Here is a 19,824-nt window from a genome sequence, read left to right on the forward strand (position 1 = left end):
TGGAAAAGGAAGACTTCAACTTGATAGATAATGACACTCGTCTCTCACTTGATTCTCAGACGAGGCAGAAGAATTTAAACACGTTCCGATTGACCCCATTGTGTCCCTGTTGGCCTAACAAGGAAATAAGGACTTGGTGAACAGTGGACTTTCGTTGGTCGCAACCAGGGTTGAGAAGGGTAAATGTTTGATAACTCTTGGGATTAACTCTGTTTGATAACCGGGGGGATATCCAAAGTTCTCAGCTAAATAAGGCAAGGCAATTAAAGTATATATATGTATATATATATATATATATATATATATATATATATATATATTTGTATATATATATATATATATATATATATATATTATTTGTAATATATATATATATATATATATATATATATATATATATATTTGTGTATATATATATATATATATATATATATATATATATATATATATATATAAATATATATATATATATATATATATATATATATATATATATATATATATATATATATATATTTCCCTTTCATATCTATCATCGTATGGGTGTTGTTATCTTTCCGATTCTCAGCTGATATTTTGGGATGAGATTGCTGAAATAACATATAGAAAACACACACACACATATATATTTATATTATATTATATATATGTGTGTATATTATATATATATATATATATATATATATATATATATATATATATATATATATATATATATATATATATGTATATATTATCATGTATGTGTTTATGTTTGGGTGGAGTACCCACGCATGCGCAGACAATCAATTGAAGGCACCTCCAAATGTAAACACGGAGTCTCTTTCGAAAGAGAATTGAGGCGTAAGATAAATAGTGACGTTAACATGCGTTAACACGGCCCATCAAAGAGCATCCTTGTACACAAACACGCTGTTTATGGTGTCGAGAAAGAAATAAGCCCTGGTTTATGAAGGGGACGGATGAGAAAGTCGAAATTGCCAGAATTTTCATATTGCCATTTTGGTACGAAATTACTCTTTCTCTCTCTCTCTCTCTTCGAATTTTCTTATTGCTGTTTTGGTACGAAATCTCTCTCTCTCTCTCTCTCTCTGAATTTTCTTGTCTCTTTGGTCTCCCTCTCTCTCTCTCTACGAATTTTTCTCTCTTGGTCTTTCGAAATTCTCTCTCTCCGAATTTTTGTTGCTATTTTGTACATGGAAATTACTCTCTCTCTCTCTCTCTCTCTCTCTCTCTCTCTCTCTCTCTCTCTCTCTCTCTCTCTCTCTCAGCTTTGAAGGTCATGTAGGATTAGAGAGAGCCAGAACTGGCTAAAATTCAAGTAACTTCAAAATGTGGAAAATGAAATGATGCCTGAAGGCGTCTCTCAAGGTAATGGCAGTCTAAATTCTTGCCTAAAGGAATTACTCTCTCTCTCAGATATATGAGTCGTTTAGTGTAAGAGGGATCTAAAATAGGATAAAATTTAAGTAAGTTCAAAATGCGAAAAACGAAATATGGCAATTTAAATTCTTTCATAAAGGAAATCCTTTGACAATGGAAACACAGAAAAAGGCAAGAAGTTCTGGAGATCATTGGTACATGATGTGTAAGTCCGCAAGAAAAGGTGAAATCTCTAAAAGCGACAGGATATTAAATTTAGGTTATATAGTGTTGAAATTCCCATTTCCTTTAATTAGAAAACAAGTTGGCAGGACACTGCCAAATGGGTTTCTTGTTTGAGAGAGAGAGAGAGAGAGAGAGAGATAAGAATTATAAATAGAGGCATAAGGGGCAAACAGAAGAGTGAGATGAAAGAATAAGAGGGAAGATAAAGTAGAGAGAGAGAGAGAGAGAGATAAGAACCATAAATAGAGACGCAAGAGGCAAACAGAAGAATAAGATGAAAGGAAAAGAGGGAAGATAGCGGAAAGAGGTGGGGGGTTGGGGGGAGGGGGTGGAGAAGCGCAAACAACATGCATAAGTGTTGAGGTTGCAAATGATGCATCTGTCAGCGAGGTTTTCATTATGAAAAATGAACGCGCCGCAAAGAGCTGGATCTGAAGGGTGGCAAAAGGCCCCAGACATCGACGGAAGTCCTTCAGAGAAAATTTGGAAGTCATTATCGCTTTGCTTAGACCGACTCCATGTGTGAAGAATCTTAGCCTAATGCGGCTCTTGGTGATGAGAATGTTAGTTTAATGCGGCTTCAGGTGATGAGAATGGTAGTTTTATGCGAGAGCTGAAAGTCAGCTCGTTGGTCTGGTTAAGCTACTTTAATACTACTATGCGGCTCTTGGTGATGAGAATGTTAGTTCAATGGGGCTCTTGGTGATGAGAATGCTAGTTTATTGCGGCTTCTGGTGATGAGAATTTTAGTTTAGCGCGGTTTCGGGTGATGAGAATGTTAGTTAGTTGGTGCTTGCGACGATCATGAAACCAGCTCGCTTTAATAGAGGGATTTGATGAGAATTATACGGTCCACTTATGGAACTGTCGGTGGTTAGAACATTAATTGGGGTGAAAAATGAGCAATATATTGTTATTATTCACGATAAACATACAGTCTTTATTATTATTATTATTATTATTATTATTATTATTATTATTATTATTATTATTATTATTATTATTGAACGAAATATACCAGGGGTCATCAAATTGTATTTACCACAGGTACGAGTTGACAATGCTCTGAGTCGTGAGGATTTCCGTCATATATTATTACATAAGATATGTGATGGTATTGGTTCTCTGTGAGAGATACGGAATGTTAACTTCCGAAAGAGTACAGAACAATATATTTCCTCATGTACGCGTTTTGGGGGAAAGGGATAAGATTCAGTATCAGGTTCTGTGGAACCCGTGGAACTTTGGAAGTTCCCCATCATGGTCACATTGTGTTTTCAGCTTCAAACACTGTATTTTGAATGGTCGAATAAATTCCACATTGAAGACTAGGGAAGCTGGGGAATGTGTGTAACTTTAAGAGCAATATAAATTCACACTGAGTGAAGAGGTTTTGATATAATGATACCACAACATGTACAAGACTAAACTCCACCTCAGATAAAGGTAACATACATTCTGGCTCATGTTAAACGGGCAAATCCTAATTTAATGTGTTATATATATATATATATATATATATATATATATATATATATATATATATATATATATATATATATAATATCTTTCTAAATACCTTGTATTTGCCTGAGAACTTTTATGATATCCTCAGATTCATAAAGTAAGATAATTCTAAGCACCAGAAAAAAATGAAATAAATAGTCAAGGCCAAAAGTGTTGCACAAATCAGCGTCTAATCTAACTGTCATCGCTAACCAAGGGGCCCAGAATGCCACAGTGTAAGTTAACAAAGATTTCCTTTATAGGCTTTTTACGCCCACTTCCGAATTAAACCCATTGCAAAAGGCACCGAAAGCCAAAAAAGCCAGCGGGAAAAACTATGGCTTCCTCACTTGGAGCAACATCCCTGAGAAACACCTCATGCGGAAAGTCCCCGATAGATGGCGACACCTACAAGGGGACTGTGGAGGCGCTGAAACTCATCCTTCAGCGATGCATCTGGAGATCTTTTCGCTCGTCTGGAACGTCGCAATTCGTGATGCTGGTGATGATATTGCTGTTCATTGCTCCCTGCTGTGACGTCTTGCAAATCCTTCTTTGCATGCCGGAAGCACGTCGTTGGCCATAGAGGTGATTTGGGGGTTTTTACAAGGGTGTGTGAGATGTGCATCAGCCGTGAATACACGTCACCAGCAGGCTGTGACTCACCCAGTGGCTGAAGGGGAACTTTGGTGCGTTTGAATAAGGAATTTCTAAACATCGTGGCCTCATTAAGGAAAGGAAATTAATAAAGGGTATTTGATTATAATTTTTAGATATATTATTGCTGATGAGATTCACACAGAAATATCTGGAACAGTGTGGATGTTGTAATTGGTGGATGTGGCAATGACTAATGTTCCGTTTTTCTCAAGCCACATTTATTTTTTTTTCTGTTAGCTGGGTTATTCTATTTTATCTCCATCTTCAACGTCACTATTCTATGAGGGTAAATTTTGCCCTGTGACATATGTAACATAAATCTCTTTCCATAATGCCATTGTTGAAAAGAAAAAAAAACTCGTTTAACTGATAGTAAGAAACGTTCCTAGCAGTGGCGTAGCTGGCATTCCTTCAGTTGGAGGGCTTAGGTGGGGCCAAGATATTTTTGGGGGGCCAAAGAAAATTACACAAAATTAATGTACCAATTCTGTAATTAGTAAAATATGTTATTCTCGAATGTGTATATCCATGTGAATGAAGGAAAATAATAGTATTAGTAATTAGTCAACCTGTATTTGAAATTATATTGCTCAATTTTCAATTAATTTTCAATTCTTACTATATGCGAGTATATCAAATACTGTAAGGGTTAAAGTTTAGCTACAAAGGAAATTTCAACTGGGGGGGCCCCAGTGGGGGGCCCAAGCATCTGACGGGGGGCCAGGTCCCCCCTGGCCCCACCCCCATAGCGACGCCACTGGTTCCTAGTTTCCTACTAGAAAAAAATGTTCATATTTATTGGATAGTCCAAGTTAGTAGTAGAACAAAACAATTTTTTTCCGAGTTTTTACTAGAAAGAAGTATTCCAGATTTACTGTTAGAAATAAATTTTACAGGTTTCATAGTACAGAAAGAAATGTTCAAGGCAGAGAGAAAGTCGCTGTGATTGCTGGTATAAACAAACTTTACCGGTATGAATACTTTCCAGATTTAATATTATAAAGCAACTCTCCAAGTTTCTAGGTTAACTCTTAGAACGGAACTTGGACCTATTTATTAATTTATTAGTTTTTTTTTTTCTTATTTAATAAGTGAGGTCTTTTCTTTTTGTACTTTCTTTACTTCCTCCTCTTATTGGTCTCTTCCTAATGAACATCATATTTTGAAGCTTGAATTTCAAGTCAGTGGCCCCTGCAGGCTTGTTCCATGTGAATAGGGTTCATCTTCTGAGTATAATGATAATAATAACGGAATGAAGAAACCTCGCAGATTAACAAGCAGATGGAAACATTCCAATTTTACTCATAAAAAAAATGTACAGGCCTACTGGTAGAGGTGTGAAACATGATTATCATCATTGGTTATTGCATGGCAGGAAAAATCCAAAGGGAAATGGTAGCCTCCTATGTATGCTAATTATTGAGCTATCTCTTTCCCTTCCAGCGAACGTTACGCCCTAGAAATATGGTGCTTTTCATATTTAAAAACTTCAAAAGTTCATCAGAATTGACGGGTGTTTTTTGTAGTCTCATAATTTGGGTCAGGTGTTGTTTTGGAAATAACCTTTCGGTTATTTTATCTTTTATTCTAGTTAGCCTACGTAATTCACAAACAAAGTCTAGACTGTCGCAATGTTTTAAGGTATTTCAGCTTTTATGCGATGAAACTAGATTAATTAAATTTAACACGACTTTGTATAAACACATAATATTAACAACAAACAACGAAAAACTGTTCTCCATATGTATAAACATTTCGGAAGGCGTCAGGAACTGATTCATAAGTTGCATTTATTTGACAAACTAATAAAGATGAAGTGATGGTGATGGTGTTGGTAAGAGAATTTTTTTTCTTTGCCCTTAGCCAGATGGCACTGACATAACCACCTGGCTGCCAAAATACGATAACAGTTACGATTCGAGAGGGTTTTTCCCTTCTGGTTTAAGTGCGGCTCTAACGCCAGCTCATGAGGTATTGGCAACGCTGCTGAACAGAGTGCGAAGCTGAAGGGCATTGGTAACACTGCTAGACAGAGTGCGAATGGTTTTGTATATATCTTTGGAGTTCGGCATCCTCCCCCGCACCTCCTCTCTCTCTCTCTCTCTCTCTCTCTCTCTCTTAGTCTTCCGAAGAAGTGGTACTTCCTGAGACTAAATTAATTTTAATTTTACTCAGGCTGTTCAGTTAACTGAACAAGCTTTCATTTTTATAATTTTTATGTTAGCATATATATATATATATATATATATATATATATATATATATATATATAATGTGTATGTATATATCGTATATATTAAATCATATAAACGTGGCTAACCCTGTGATTTGTGAAATGGATCCTGGCTCCAAACTAGATTCATCATCATAATAATATTCTTTGCCGTCAAGATTTTACAGATTTCACGGCCCAAGAAATGTTATCTCCTTTTCTTTGGCATCAGAACAACTCTCCCGCCCCCGCCTCCGAAAAAAAATTTAAAGTAACAAAACATCATTTTTAGTTTAGGAAATGATTCAGTCGATCTAGATTTATTCTACCGGAGGCGTTCATTTAAATCCAAACAAAAGACGCGCGTTTCCCGCCAATAAAAACAAATGAACCAAACCCAGAAGTAGACGCTCACGCTGGTAAAGAAAACCGCCTCCCGGAAGGAACGAAGGAAAAAGTATAAAAAAAGTCTTATTTCGGAAAATGAAAATAAAGGGTATAAATAGGTGTCCTGAATACTCAAAGGGGAAAGTCCAGGTTATTTATATGGGCTGATTAAGACCGTTGGAGAATGTGTGTTTGTGTGTGCGTTCAGGTGAGGTACAGAATTAAGGGATGGATGTGGCAGGCGCTGTTGGTTTATATACCTACACACACAAATATATAATATATATATATATATATATATATATATATATATATATATATTACATCTATCTATCTATCTATCTATCTATCTGTATATATATATATATATATATATATATATATATATATATATATATATATATATATATATATATATATATATATATATATATATATATTCATATATCGGTGTGTGTGTGAGTGTGAGTGAATTCATGCATAAATTTTTAGTTCAAATTGTATATCATATTTTTGTCAAATTTTTATTAATGTTTTAAAAGAAAAAAAAGGTGTATTCAGGAAGTTGAATGCCGCTTTAAAGTGCAAGTTGCACCAATGAAGCAATATTAAAAAGTTTTCTGCATGCGAGAAAAACTTCTCTAGATTGATGGGTAGGTTCATCATAATGACATTAAAAATCAAAGCGCTAAGGTTCTGTTGAAATAATATTAATGTTTCGGTAAGCTTTAAATGACGTGAAAAAAAGGGCCAGTCACTCAGCTGTTCCACAATAATTAAGATGAATAATTTATTCTCATTATTGAGCAAAAGCGATATCTTTTACGGCATCTTATTATTCCAGTTGCATTTTAAGCGGCGTTAGTGTTTCAAGCAAGCATGGGACTACCAACATGAGTCTAAACCCATTCGTACATGACCATCATTTTTTACATCATACTGCTTGTCTCTGCACCAAGTATCCAAAATTGGTGGCAAGGTTGAGACACCCGGGATGTCACCTCCACGGATTGCTGGACTCCAATTTTACCTCCAGGATAGGTCCTGTATGAGGATAGTGCCGGCAGTGCACTATAGGCGTCCCTAAAGGTGCACTTTAGGCATTACTAAAGGTGCACTTTAGGCAATACTAAAGGTACTTTTATGCATTACTGAAGGTGCACTTTAGGCATTGCTAAAGGAGCACTTTAGGCATTGCTAAAGGTGCACTTTAGCCATTACTTAAGTAGCACTTTAGGCATTACTGAAGGTGCACTTTAGGCATTACTAAAGGTGCACTTTAGGCATTACTAAAGGTACTTTTATGCATTACTAATGATGCACTTTAGCCATTACTAAAGGTGCACTTTAGCCATTACTAAAGGTGCACTTTAGCCATTACTGAAAGTGCACTTTAGGCATGACTAAATGTACTTTTATGCATTACTAAAGGTGCACTTTAGGCATTGCTAAAGGTGCACTTTAGGCATTACTAAAGGTGCACTTTAGGCATTACTTAGGTAGCACTTTAGGCATTACTAAAGGTGCACTTTAGGCATTACTTAAGTAGCACTTTAGGCATTACTAAAGGTGCACCTCAGACATTACTAAAGGTACACTTTAGGCATTACTGAAGATGCCTTTAGGCATTACTAAAAGGTGCACTGTAGACATTACTAAAGGTTGTTTGCAGCATCCCTTCGGCCTTTGGCTGCAACCACTTTTTAGTCTTTTACTGTACAACCAATCCCGCTTCCTTTCCTCAGTGTTGCTTTCCAGCACCTCTCAAGTATTAATTCGTAGTGCAACGGTGAGATTTCCTACCATTTTTACCTTGAAATCCTTGTATTTCATCTCCTTTATTTTGCTGTCCAACCACTCCAACTTGCTCTTTTCACGGTTTTGAGCGCTGAATGGCCGAAAGTGCCCCAGTTCTTGGCTTGACAGCCTAGATTTCATACATCAACATCAAGTGTAGAAAAAAATAAAACTTGGAGGCCGTATTTAAAAAAAAAAAGAAAACAAACAAACAAAAACACGGATGTGACATACGATAGAGACATCAGGAACACTAAACTCAAATATATCCGACTGTTTTTTTTTTCTTTCTTTTTTTAAAGCTCGGTTCCTCGAAAAATCGTCCGCCTCAATTCTGGGGAGCAATTTGTCACCTTTTTAGACCGACCCGTTGGCATTTACGTCGAACTCGCTGGCATAAACCCCTCGCCTAGCGTACGAGAGGATTGGGCAGAATCCTAATAGCTCCTTGAGAGCCTTTGCTATAATACAGAGAGAGAGAGAGAGAGAGAGAGAGAGAGAGAGAGAGAGAGAGAGAGAGAGCAGAATCTTTGGCAATTCGTAGTCCCACTCACTAAGTAAGATGTTAATGTTAATTAATGACCATCGCAGTAAGAGATATTTCACTTTGGAGCGAGAACCTTGCAAACCACAAATCAAAGAAATGTCTAGTAATGTAACTGCTGTTTGAGGGGAATACCACACAGTAAAAACATAATTTACTGTATGCTGTATACTACAGCTTTCATTGGCGTTAGCTTTCCGCTGTAAATATAAACAAAGCCTCTGTGCTGAGTAGATCCAAGGACTGTTTTAGAGTGAATAAAGCCTTTATACAATTGCTCTTTGCATTTTACTTTGTGACCAAAGATTCCTCTAAGATCTGATGAAGACAGAAAACTTCAGTGTACGACTGAACAACCAGACTTTAGTAGGAAGAGATATAGTATGTGTTCTACCCTGGTAGAGATAAGGAATAAGCCTTGCTGTAAAATTGCTCTTTTGAGATTTTTTAAATTGTTGATATTTCTTTAACTCTAAAAGGGATAGTTATCCTGATATGAACTTGTTTTCGACTGGTCCATGCAAGAAAACGTGAGTCAAGCAATCGGTTATGTCGTGGCCACGTCAAATTGTATGTTAAGTAATCACTTCAGTCTGATAATCAATCATACTTACTTTGATGTTATGAAGATTTTGCCTAGCTGCTTTGATGATAAAGGTAGTTTAACATGTGCACCTGCTCTGCTAAGACTTTCTTTCTTGAAAATAACTTCGTATATCTGTGTTTATTCTTTAATTTACTTTGGTATTGGGGAGATCTAATTCGTCTGAATAGCCCGTTAGGATACACAACTTTTTAAGAGAATTTGGATGGCACATCTCTCTCTCTCTCTCTCTCTCTCTCTCTCTCTCTCTCTCTCTCTCTCTCTCTCTCTCTCAGAAAAACTAAAGCCACACAGCTTTGCACATTTTTGAAATAATACACTAAGGAAATCAAGATCCGACAGAGATTTGCGTTCTATTTGAAATGTAACAAGGTGAAGGCAAGAAACCCATGCGACTTTGTAAGAACAGGAAACGAAATCAGTCTATTAAGATCTTTTGTTACCAATGTAGACTTATAACACTTCGAACTGATAGTTGACAGTCGAGGTGCGCAGATCACCTAGCTCACGAAACGAGCACTACCAACCAACTCTTGCCTCTTAGTCGCCGAAGAATAAGAAACTTCGATTATGGGAATATTAAAGTTTTTTCTGTAAATCATGATTTGAGTGAACGTTCAATGAAACATTTTTAGTATGATCTTTACAATTTTTAGTCTAAATCTTTTGTTTCTGGCGTTGATGTTCGTAGTCCCTGAGACACTACGGAAATTAATTAGTCATTTAATTTATCGAATGATGAAACCAGCCAGGGTTCTTGTACACCGACTTTTCATTTTTTTTTTTCTTTACCACGAAACTGTCCTGCAGACTCGGTGTACCCATCATACCCCAAGGGTACTACTGACACTTCCCTCAGCCGTAGAATAAATGGGGTAAGAGAAGATCAAGAGAGTTTCAGTGGATGGAAGAACATTATTGATGACGAGTGGGAGTAGATCCCTTAGAAATATCATGGCACAAGTTCCCCAACCCCCTTTTTTTTTAAACTGAGACTAACAAAATATCAAAATTTCTGTTGACTAAACAGAATAATATTTGTGAGTGTGAGTGTTCCGTTCCCTGTTTAGATGTCGTTTTAAAAGCATCGCTTCAGTTCATTGATATTAATGACGGAAAGAGTCTGACGGGCCAACAGCACCCGAAGAAAAGAAAATGCAATCGACAGATATGCAAGAAAGTCGACCTATGGGAGAGTGAATGTTTGTTTCGTGTTGAAGACATTATGGAGAAGTGACACAGAAAAAAAGTTAATTATTGTTTCCTGATAATAGTGTAAGTAAAGTATGTCCGCGCATGCGCTCGAGGGCACTCACATGACCGCGCGTATCCTGTTTCTCAAAATACTTTTTATCGAGTACTAGAAAATACTCTTTACAGATAAATTACGACCCCAAATGAGAGAGAGAAAAGGCCATTACTTAACCCACTTTAAAGACGAGATAATTTTGGTGTATGTAGGGTCATCCATTAAGGGTTAACAAATTGAAATTCTTTGTAGAATCTTCTCCAGTCACTGATAAGGCCACCGCAACCCAAGGGGGAAAGAAAGACGAAAATAGAAAAAAGTAAAACTAAAAGTCGAAATAGCAACCAGATGCGACACGAGAAAGAACGAAGTAGTTACATGAAAGTCTAATTAGTAATGGCGTGAGATAAGAGAAATTATGTTTTTGCTCTTCAAATAAATATCAGATGTAGAAAGGAATTTATTTTTTAAATTTTAATTTTTTCCGCTGATTCTTAAAAGAAAAACTGTAAAATATATCCTATTATGCTTTCTAGTATTTTTTTCATAAGTGGATGGTGTTTTTCGTTTTAAAAAAATATGCAGATTACAAATAATAATAAATATCGAAGCATAAAATGAGATATGTTTCGTTTAGGCACTTTGTAAATGGCTGTCTTTTCGACGCATGAAAAAGTTTAGAGTAGACGCTTTCGTGAACATGACTACGTTAATTTTACCTTTTCAGAGACAAATTGGAACATTTTAAAGAACTATAAATAATATGTGTAGGAACGAAAGAGCGAATTATGATAAGGAAAACTAAGCGTCTCAAGATGTTCATTAAGATAAGATAAAAAGGCCGGCGTTGTCCTGAATCACTTGAAGAAAATTAACGACTGTCGTAATGGCAGCATAATGACGACACGAAACAAAATAGGGGTCGAAGAAATACTATTATACCATACAAAGTTGTTAAGGTATGTTAGTTTATAACTTATTATTTGCATCTACACCGTCCTCTCCATCTACTGGAAATAGCTACTGAAATTATCGATGTTTATTTTTGGTTTTTGTCTTTCCGGATTCTTAAAATTTTTTTATTTTTCGAAAGGCGAAACTAGGACTTTCTGCTTATTCCTTGGCATAGCGTTTTATTTTTTCAAGCTTGGTCTGGATAACTGTAATATATATACATACGCACGCTCGCGCCCAAACACATATATGTGTATGCATATATATATATATATATATATATATATATATATATATATATATATATATATATATATATATATATATACATATATATATATTATATGTATATATGTATGTATGAAAAGTATGTGTATAACCTAGAATCACAGATAAACGAAACCATCCACCGATGTTTGTGTATTTACATACACCCCAAAAAAAAAGTCCTCTCTTTGAGGCTGTCTCCACGCACCAGTAATCACTCACTCCATCCTCCTTCCCCACCCCCACCCCCATGTATGGACGATACATTAAATCAAATACATTTTTCATAAACGAAGTGGGACATTTATTTGACTCCTTGGCTAGTCAGGAGCCGGGGTACAAATAATTGATGATTGGCTGGGGATCAGAAAGCGAAAGAGTCGACGTAGGTGGTGAGGGCGGGAATTAGATCTGGCCAGAGAATTTCCTCGAATATGACGGAGGGGAAAGAACTGGTTTCCAGCTTCTTTTTTTAATTTTTTAAACTTTTTACTGTTGGTTCATTCTGATTTTATGTAATGGGTATTTTATGGCAGTTGCTTAAGCTTTATATACAGTATATGTGTGTATGTATACACACACACATACACATTATATATATATATATATATATATATATATATATATATATATATGCTGTAGTATTACAGTGAAAGACATTAATTTTTGCCCGTGTGTGTATATATATATGCATATATATGCATATTTGTATACATATATATATATATTATATATATATATGAATTTTTTTGTATTTTCATACATTTGATTAATTTTGTAGTGTTACCGAAGAGAATCATTCTTTTGTTATGCTTTGGTATGTCTTCAAAAGGTTTTGTTTTATATCTTCTGGAAGAAATGCTTCCATTCTGAATCATTTATTTTTCAAAGTTTGTTTTATTATTGTGTATTTATGAGGGAATGTTCATTTATTTTATCGAAAAATAAATGGTTTAGCCGGGTTTGCTATAATGTGGCACACGAAAGAGGCTTTATATGAACTGACACCTACTTTTTTTACTTTTTTGTCATTCTTGACCTTACTGGCTAATTTTAGCTTGATGAATTCTCAGTGCTCTTGCCCACCTATTTCCATATCCTGGTACTGATCTGTTTAGATCTCAGCCTTTCAAAGAACCTCTCTTTCTAAATGTCCGTCACTTTACATTTCCTGTCTGTCTGAACGTTGGATTCGCCTCCCTAAATGCCTGTTTGTCCCTGTGTTTGGAGGAGGAATGTTTGTTTTATGTGTTTCACCTGTCTAAACTTCGTGGCTAAACATCTGGTCGCACCTACTCTTATTTCACTAAGCGGTCGACTTTTTAAAGTCGCGAACTGTTTGTCAGTCGTTGAGATCAAATGCTTCAAATGCATGTTTGTTTATTTTGATATTTAGACAACTTATTCAGACTCAAATACCAAGACAGTGATTAAACCTTTTTTAAATTCATCCGTGTCAGGTCAGAAAGACCTACAGTGAATAGTAATAAAAAAATTTATTTTTGCTATGTGAGATAATCTGAACCCACACTTGAGACAATATTAAAAGGTCTTAAAAATTTCTGGCTTAGAAGGTAATGAAGACCCGTACTCAAGACAGCAATAAAAAGTCAGTATAAAATTTTGCCGAGTAAGATAGTCAGGACGCACTGCAGTGGAAACATTATTAAAATCTTTTCTAGATATTTTCTTGTGAGATATTCTTACTCAAGTCGATAATCACTTCGTATTGCTTGTCAAACCACTCGCCCAAAACCCCACAACAAAAAGGGGATTTGTGAAAAGTTCATCCCGTAATTCATAATACTGTGTCGGATTTCCTTGTAATCACACAGCAGGTAGCCCAGTGTAAGATTTTTTTTTATAGGTACAGATGTGCGTGAATTGCTGGAATCATAATATATAAGATATATTTTCTATCAATTTCATTTATTTTTTCAAAATTTTCCAACGCTAAGATGAGAAAGATGAGTCAGTAATCACTTACACATTCAAATATTAACAGTAAATCCGATATTTCTTGGCGCTCATAACCATGGACGTTGTTGAATTGAATTGAATATAGAATTTAGGCCAATCACTGGGGCCTATGAGATCATTCAGCGCTGAAATGGAATTAACAGTAAAAGGTCTGAAAGGCGTAACAGGAGGAAAATCTCGCAGTTGCACTATGAAACAATTGTTAGGAGAGGGTGGAGAGTAAGATGGAAGAAAGAGAATATGAAAGGAGGTACAGTAAAAGGAACGAAAGGGGTTGCAGCTAGTTAAGTAATGCTTACATGAGGTGCACTGACTGCACTATCCCCCTACAGGGACCATGGTCTTTGTGACGTCAGTCAGTAATATCAGATTTACCAGGTAATCCCATAAACATAATTAGATTTTCGTTGGATCCCTTAAGCTCTTTTAGGTGTGATATTAATCCATACAACCTGTCAGATTAAATTCTCCCATTAACTCATAAGGAGTATTAGTTTTACCTTGTTAAGAACCGAACCCCTATCACTTTCTTAATTTTAAGTCTTTCACTTTTCTTTAATAATTCATAAAGTTTGCCACATCACTCAGTAACCCGTAAACTATATCAGATTTCTTTATTAACCCGTAAACTCCATCATTTTTAATTGTTAATCCATATATCATATCGGCTTTGCCTTTTGAACCAAAAACCTTATCAGATATACCTTTTACATCTAAAATGCCGGATTTATCTGTTGGTCTGTGAACCGCATCATATTTACCTTGTAGCCCGTAAAATGTCCGATTTATCTGTTGGCCTGTTAACCTTATCAAATTTGCCTTTTAACCTTTAAAATGTCGGATTTGTCTGTTGACTCGTTAACCATCTCAAATATATTAGCCCTTACAATTTCGTATTTATCTATTGACCCGTTTACCTCATCAAATTTATCCTTTTAACTCCTAAAACGTAGGACTTATCTGCTGTCCTGTTAACCTTATCAAATTTGCCTTGTAGCCCTTAAAATTTCGGATTTATCTGTTGACCCGCTAACCTTATCAAATTTGACCTTTTAACTCCTAAAATGGCAGATATATTTTTGTTGACCTATGTGTTATCATATTTACCTTTCAATTTAACTTACCTGTCAGCTCACAAACTCCACTTTACCCCAACAACCCAAACCTCTTAAAAGGTTTCCCTAATAACCCATAAATACCATTAGGTTTTCCCATTAACTGCACAAACTCCCCGGCCGCCCCTCAAACACGCTCAACTCCACTTCACCCCAACTCTGAAACCCACTCGTCAAACGGGTTAATGGCCGCCAAACGAAATTGTCTTTGACCCGACGGTGCCAAATCAACACGACACTCTCTCTCTCTCTCTCTCAGGTTATTCCGCATCTCATGGGACGACGTTGAATAACACCGTCGCATAACTAAAAATACGGCCGCTGATAAATAACGACGCGAAGGAGAAAACGATCAGGACAGAAATAATGATGAACAATACGGCGCAGCAGCTGGTTCGAGGGCGTCCTCCTACCCCGCCCACCCAACCACCCACCCACCCACTGGCGGGACAAACAACTCGACTCCCCCGCAGTCACTCTTATTTGTATATTATTCATCTTTTTCTGAGTTTTTATACTTCCTTCTCTTTTTGATTTCCCTTTTCTTAATTAAGGACTTAGTAATGTAAGAATGAAATAAATACTTACCAGAACCTATTATCCCTCAATTGTAATATATTTTTTTATCGTTCTAATTGACTCCCCCACACACGCTCTTAATTGTATATTATCCGCCTTTTTCCGAGTTTTTATACTTGTCTGTCTTTTCGTTTTGACTTCCCTTTTCTTATAGACTTTGAATTGTAAGAATGAAATAAATACGTACCGGAACCTAAATATCCCCTAATTATAATATATTTTATACGTTCTAATTGACTCCTCCACACACGCTCTTAATTGTATATTATCCGCCTTTTTCCGAGTTTTCATACTTGTCCTCCTTCTCGTTTTGACTTCCCGTTTTCACATTGCAGATTTTGAAACGTAAGAATAAAGTAAATAAAGATACGAGAAACTACGCAACCCATTTTGACTTCTCTCTTTATTTCATGAACTTTAAAATGTAAGATTAAATTAAATAAAGATGAGAACCTAAACATCCCTTAATTTTAATAATATATTCTCACCATCCTCTTTGAAAACTTCAGAATGGTAGACACAGATGAAGTTTCAGCTCCAGCGTCGATGATCATAATCTTTGCGAAGCCAGGTGACATAAACAAATCAATCAGTCCATCAAATTAGTGACGCCTGGGAAGGTAACCAGGTGTTTTTGTATATGAGGCTGAGTTTTCAGCACGAATCATTTCCCCCGAGATATGAAAAGTTTCATTAATACACCTGCTGCTCTCTCTCTCTCTCTCTCTCTCTCTCTCTCTCTCTCTCTCTCTCTCTCTCTCTCTCTCTCTCTCTCCATTAATCCCTCACGGAAGTTGGACGTGTTTTTGATGAACTACCGCTTTTTTGAAAGAAAAGAAAACTTAAAAAGTAACATAACCTGAATTCGGCTTGGTGGGAGATTGTCTTTGTTAGATGTCAAATCATTTGTCGTTCGTGACATGTAAAATTAATGAAATGCAAGCAGCATGCAATGTGCTTGGTCAGTGATGTGTTAAATTATTGGTTACAGAAAATCTCTATACTAGTCACGGTTCCTTTATAATATATATATATATATATATATATATATATATATATATATATATATATATATATATACATATACATACAGTATATATAAAATGTATATATATGTATATGAATATATATTAAATGTATACATATATAAATTATATATTATATATATATAGTATATATAAATATATATATATATATATATATATATATATATATATATATATATATATATATATATATATATATATATGAATATACATATATAAAACGTTTAAATATGAATGTACATATGTGTGCGCGTGTACGCTCGTGTGTGTACAGTATGTGACTGTGCAACCATGTCTTCGTAATAATGAATATACCGCCTTTTAAACGTAAAACGGATCACACTAACTGGTACAGAAAACCATTGGCTTTTTATATGAAACAATTTATAGCAGTCCTTGTAAAAAAAATTTCTTTGTTGGCTGAAAAAGGTTAATTACCAAGTGCTAAGTTAGAACTCCGCGCCTTTTTTGTTGCGCAGAGTGAAAAATATATTAAATCTTAATTTCATTAAAGTATATGGCTGGTGACAATTTTACTTTCAACGAGCTGCGGATTATTAAGAACATTTTATTTAACCTCGGCTCATTTAGAGCACTTTCGCACTCTTGTGATTTCTCTCTCTCTCTCTCTCTCTCTCTCTCTCTCTCTCTCTCTCTCTCTCTCTGCCTTTTGCACAAACGACATATTTCCGTTTTTTTTTTTTTTACAATTTTTTTGGACTTGCATCATGATATAATCGTTTCAAGACATTCGCTCTCTCTCTCTTTCTCTCTCTCTCTCTGCCTTTTGCAGAGACGACATATTTCCGTCTTTTATTATAATTTTTTGGAACTTGCATTGTGATATAATCGTTTCAAGACACATTCTCTCTCTCTCTCTCTCTCTCTCTCTCTCTCTCTCTCTCTCTCATACATGTAACATCCACGCACGGAAACTTAAGTTTGTTCTTCCATTCACCTAAAATTTGATTATATCAGAATCATCATTGAGGTCTCTCTCTCTCTCTCTCTCTCTCTCTCTCTCTCTCTCTCTCTCTCTCTCTCTCTCTCTTACACAACACGCCACGTAATACCTGCGCTTTCACCTCTATCTACTTTGCAGAAAGCCAGACTTCACGAGAGCACCAGACGCCCAAAAGCACTTTACCTCCGCCAGATGTTTCTTACGGGACAGGACAGGCATATGTTTTTTTTTTTTCTTTACACTTCTCTGTCTCTTTTTCATTGCACATTTTTCCTGCCATCTTGTATTTTCGTTTGTTTCTTGTTTGTGAGAATCATTGGCGACGTCGCATCTGTCACTGACTGTCTCTCTCTCTCTCTTTTTCTCTCCCTCTCGTGAACAGATTGTGATTGTGTCAGACGTGATGTCAGTGGTTGTGTCAGACGTGATGTTGTGATTGTGTCAGGCGTGGTGTTGCAATTGTTGCAGACGTGATGATGTAATTGTGTCAGGCGTGTGATGTTGTAATTGTGTCAGACGTGATGTTGTGATTGTGTCAGACGTGATGTTGTGATTGTGTCAGACGTGATGTTGCAATTGTTTCAGATGTGATGTTGTAATTGTGTCAGGCTTGTGATGTAATTGTGTCTGACGTGACGTTGTGATTTGTGTCAGACGTGATGTTGTGACTGTGTCAGACGTGTTGTTGTAATTGTGTCAGACGTGATGTTGGTGAATTTATGTCAGTCTGCATTAATATACTATTTTTCTCGGAGGTAGTTTGAAGGTGTCAGGCTGTCTTGCGGAAATTATTTACACTATCAACGGATTCCTAGTCGTGAATGTCCACTGTTCCTTCTTTAATGTTAGTATAGCTTTCTAACGGACAAAATTTGTCCGTCCAGAAATGCTTGTAAATGAAAATTCATAAAGAATTTTATAATTATAATTTCGGAAAGCCTTTACCAAGACTACGTGTTCAGAGTTATTAATTCTGAATCATTAACGAAAATGTGAAAAATCTTCCAATAATCCCCCATTTCTGAACCTCTGTTAGTAATTTACGGTACAAGCAACCTGTCATGGCTGCCTCACAAACAGGTCATTCGGAACATTTTGTACTTAAATCATCACCAAACCCTTAAAAAAATACACTTGAATACCTCCCTGGAGGAAAGAGTGCTAGCAGGGGTTTTGCTAGTCTTATAAATTGAAGTATAAAACTGTGTAACTGAAAATAAACTCATCATGATAACTATATATCTCTCCGTTTTGTCTTAAGTAGATAACTGACTGACAACTTCATTCGCCTAGATTTCTGACCAGTTTCCAACGAATAAAATCTCGAAAATAAAGCAAGTCACTTCTAGTTACATTAAATAAACTAGAAATATAAATAATAAGTAAAGTGAAAAACTCACGGTAATGCTCTCATTCATGTTGGCGGCTTAGCTGTGGGGTGGAAGTCGAAGAGTAGTAACAAAGATCCCGAGGCGGCGGAGAAGTATTGGAAGAGGTGATTGTTGGAGATGGACGGAGGAGTTGGTCGAAGTTGGAGTGGCGCTGGATGATGAGGAGGAGGAGGAGTAGGAGGTAGGGTGTGTGGGCAGCACTCTGAGTAGCCTCCCGTTGGCTTCCCTGGCGGAAGACGTCTGAGCGAGGCGGAGGCTGTGGGGTGACTCCGAACCGCCTTCGATGGACGACGTCACTACGGAAATAATAATATGACTTGCCCCTTTTACCCCAGTCTCTCCTTCTTCCCTGGTTCTCTTCCGCTTCTTCCTCCTCCTCCTCCTCCTCCTCCTCTCCTCCTCCTCTCCTCCTCCTTCCTTCCTCTTCTTCTTCTTCCTGCCCTCGTAACAACCAGCTGCAACGCTCTTCTAACCCGCCCAGTCCTTGCATAGGGTTACGCGCTTTGAGGTCAACCAGAGGAAGAAGAAGAAGAAGAAAAAGAAAAACGGAGAGGAGAAAAAAGCGCCTGCAACTCACTCTTTCGAATCAAAGAGAGAGGGTCTGTGATCCAAACGGACCGTTCATTGGAGAAGACGGTTCCCATATTTTGATTGTCACGCTGACAACACGTCGATCGTCGAATCTCACCCCTTCATGTTTTAGCAATTATGCGGCTGCAATGTACATTGAGAGACCCTGACTATAGTGTAGCCTTTTTGGAAGACTGCACGAAAGAACAATAATTTTAGACGAACTGTAAATATTACTGATGCTTCCTTGCTTTTCGATGAAACTAGCATATATAGTATTGTATCCAGTTGCTCTCGTATTCAGTTATAATCATTTATGGCATATTTTTTTTGGCGTCGTGTGGTACAACCGTTTCTGCAGTGACTATCCAGTAATAAGGAGCACAAGGAA

At 36.4% G+C, this 19,824-nt stretch overlaps 1 protein-coding gene across 4 annotated transcripts in view; it reads right to left on the reverse strand.

Moving 5' to 3' along the window:
• LOC136849741 (troponin C, isotype gamma-like) overlaps positions 1-19,575 on the reverse strand; it is a 53,175-nt gene extending 33,600 nt beyond the window's left edge. The window contains exon 1 of one of the 4 annotated variants that reach the window (XM_067123125.1): positions 18,873-19,575. In XM_067123125.1, the coding sequence (XP_066979226.1) occupies positions 18,873-18,890 (18 nt within the window). In that variant the 5' untranslated portion in view covers positions 18,891-19,575. The remainder of the gene's footprint in view (positions 1-18,872) is intronic. The other 3 variants (XM_067123128.1, XM_067123129.1, XM_067123127.1) reach the window with 3 other exon arrangements.
• Positions 19,576-19,824: the final 249 nt, after the last annotated feature.

Source organism: Macrobrachium rosenbergii, chromosome 21 (genome assembly GCF_040412425.1).
Source record: "Macrobrachium rosenbergii isolate ZJJX-2024 chromosome 21, ASM4041242v1, whole genome shotgun sequence".
NCBI lineage: Eukaryota > Metazoa > Arthropoda > Malacostraca > Decapoda > Palaemonidae > Macrobrachium > Macrobrachium rosenbergii.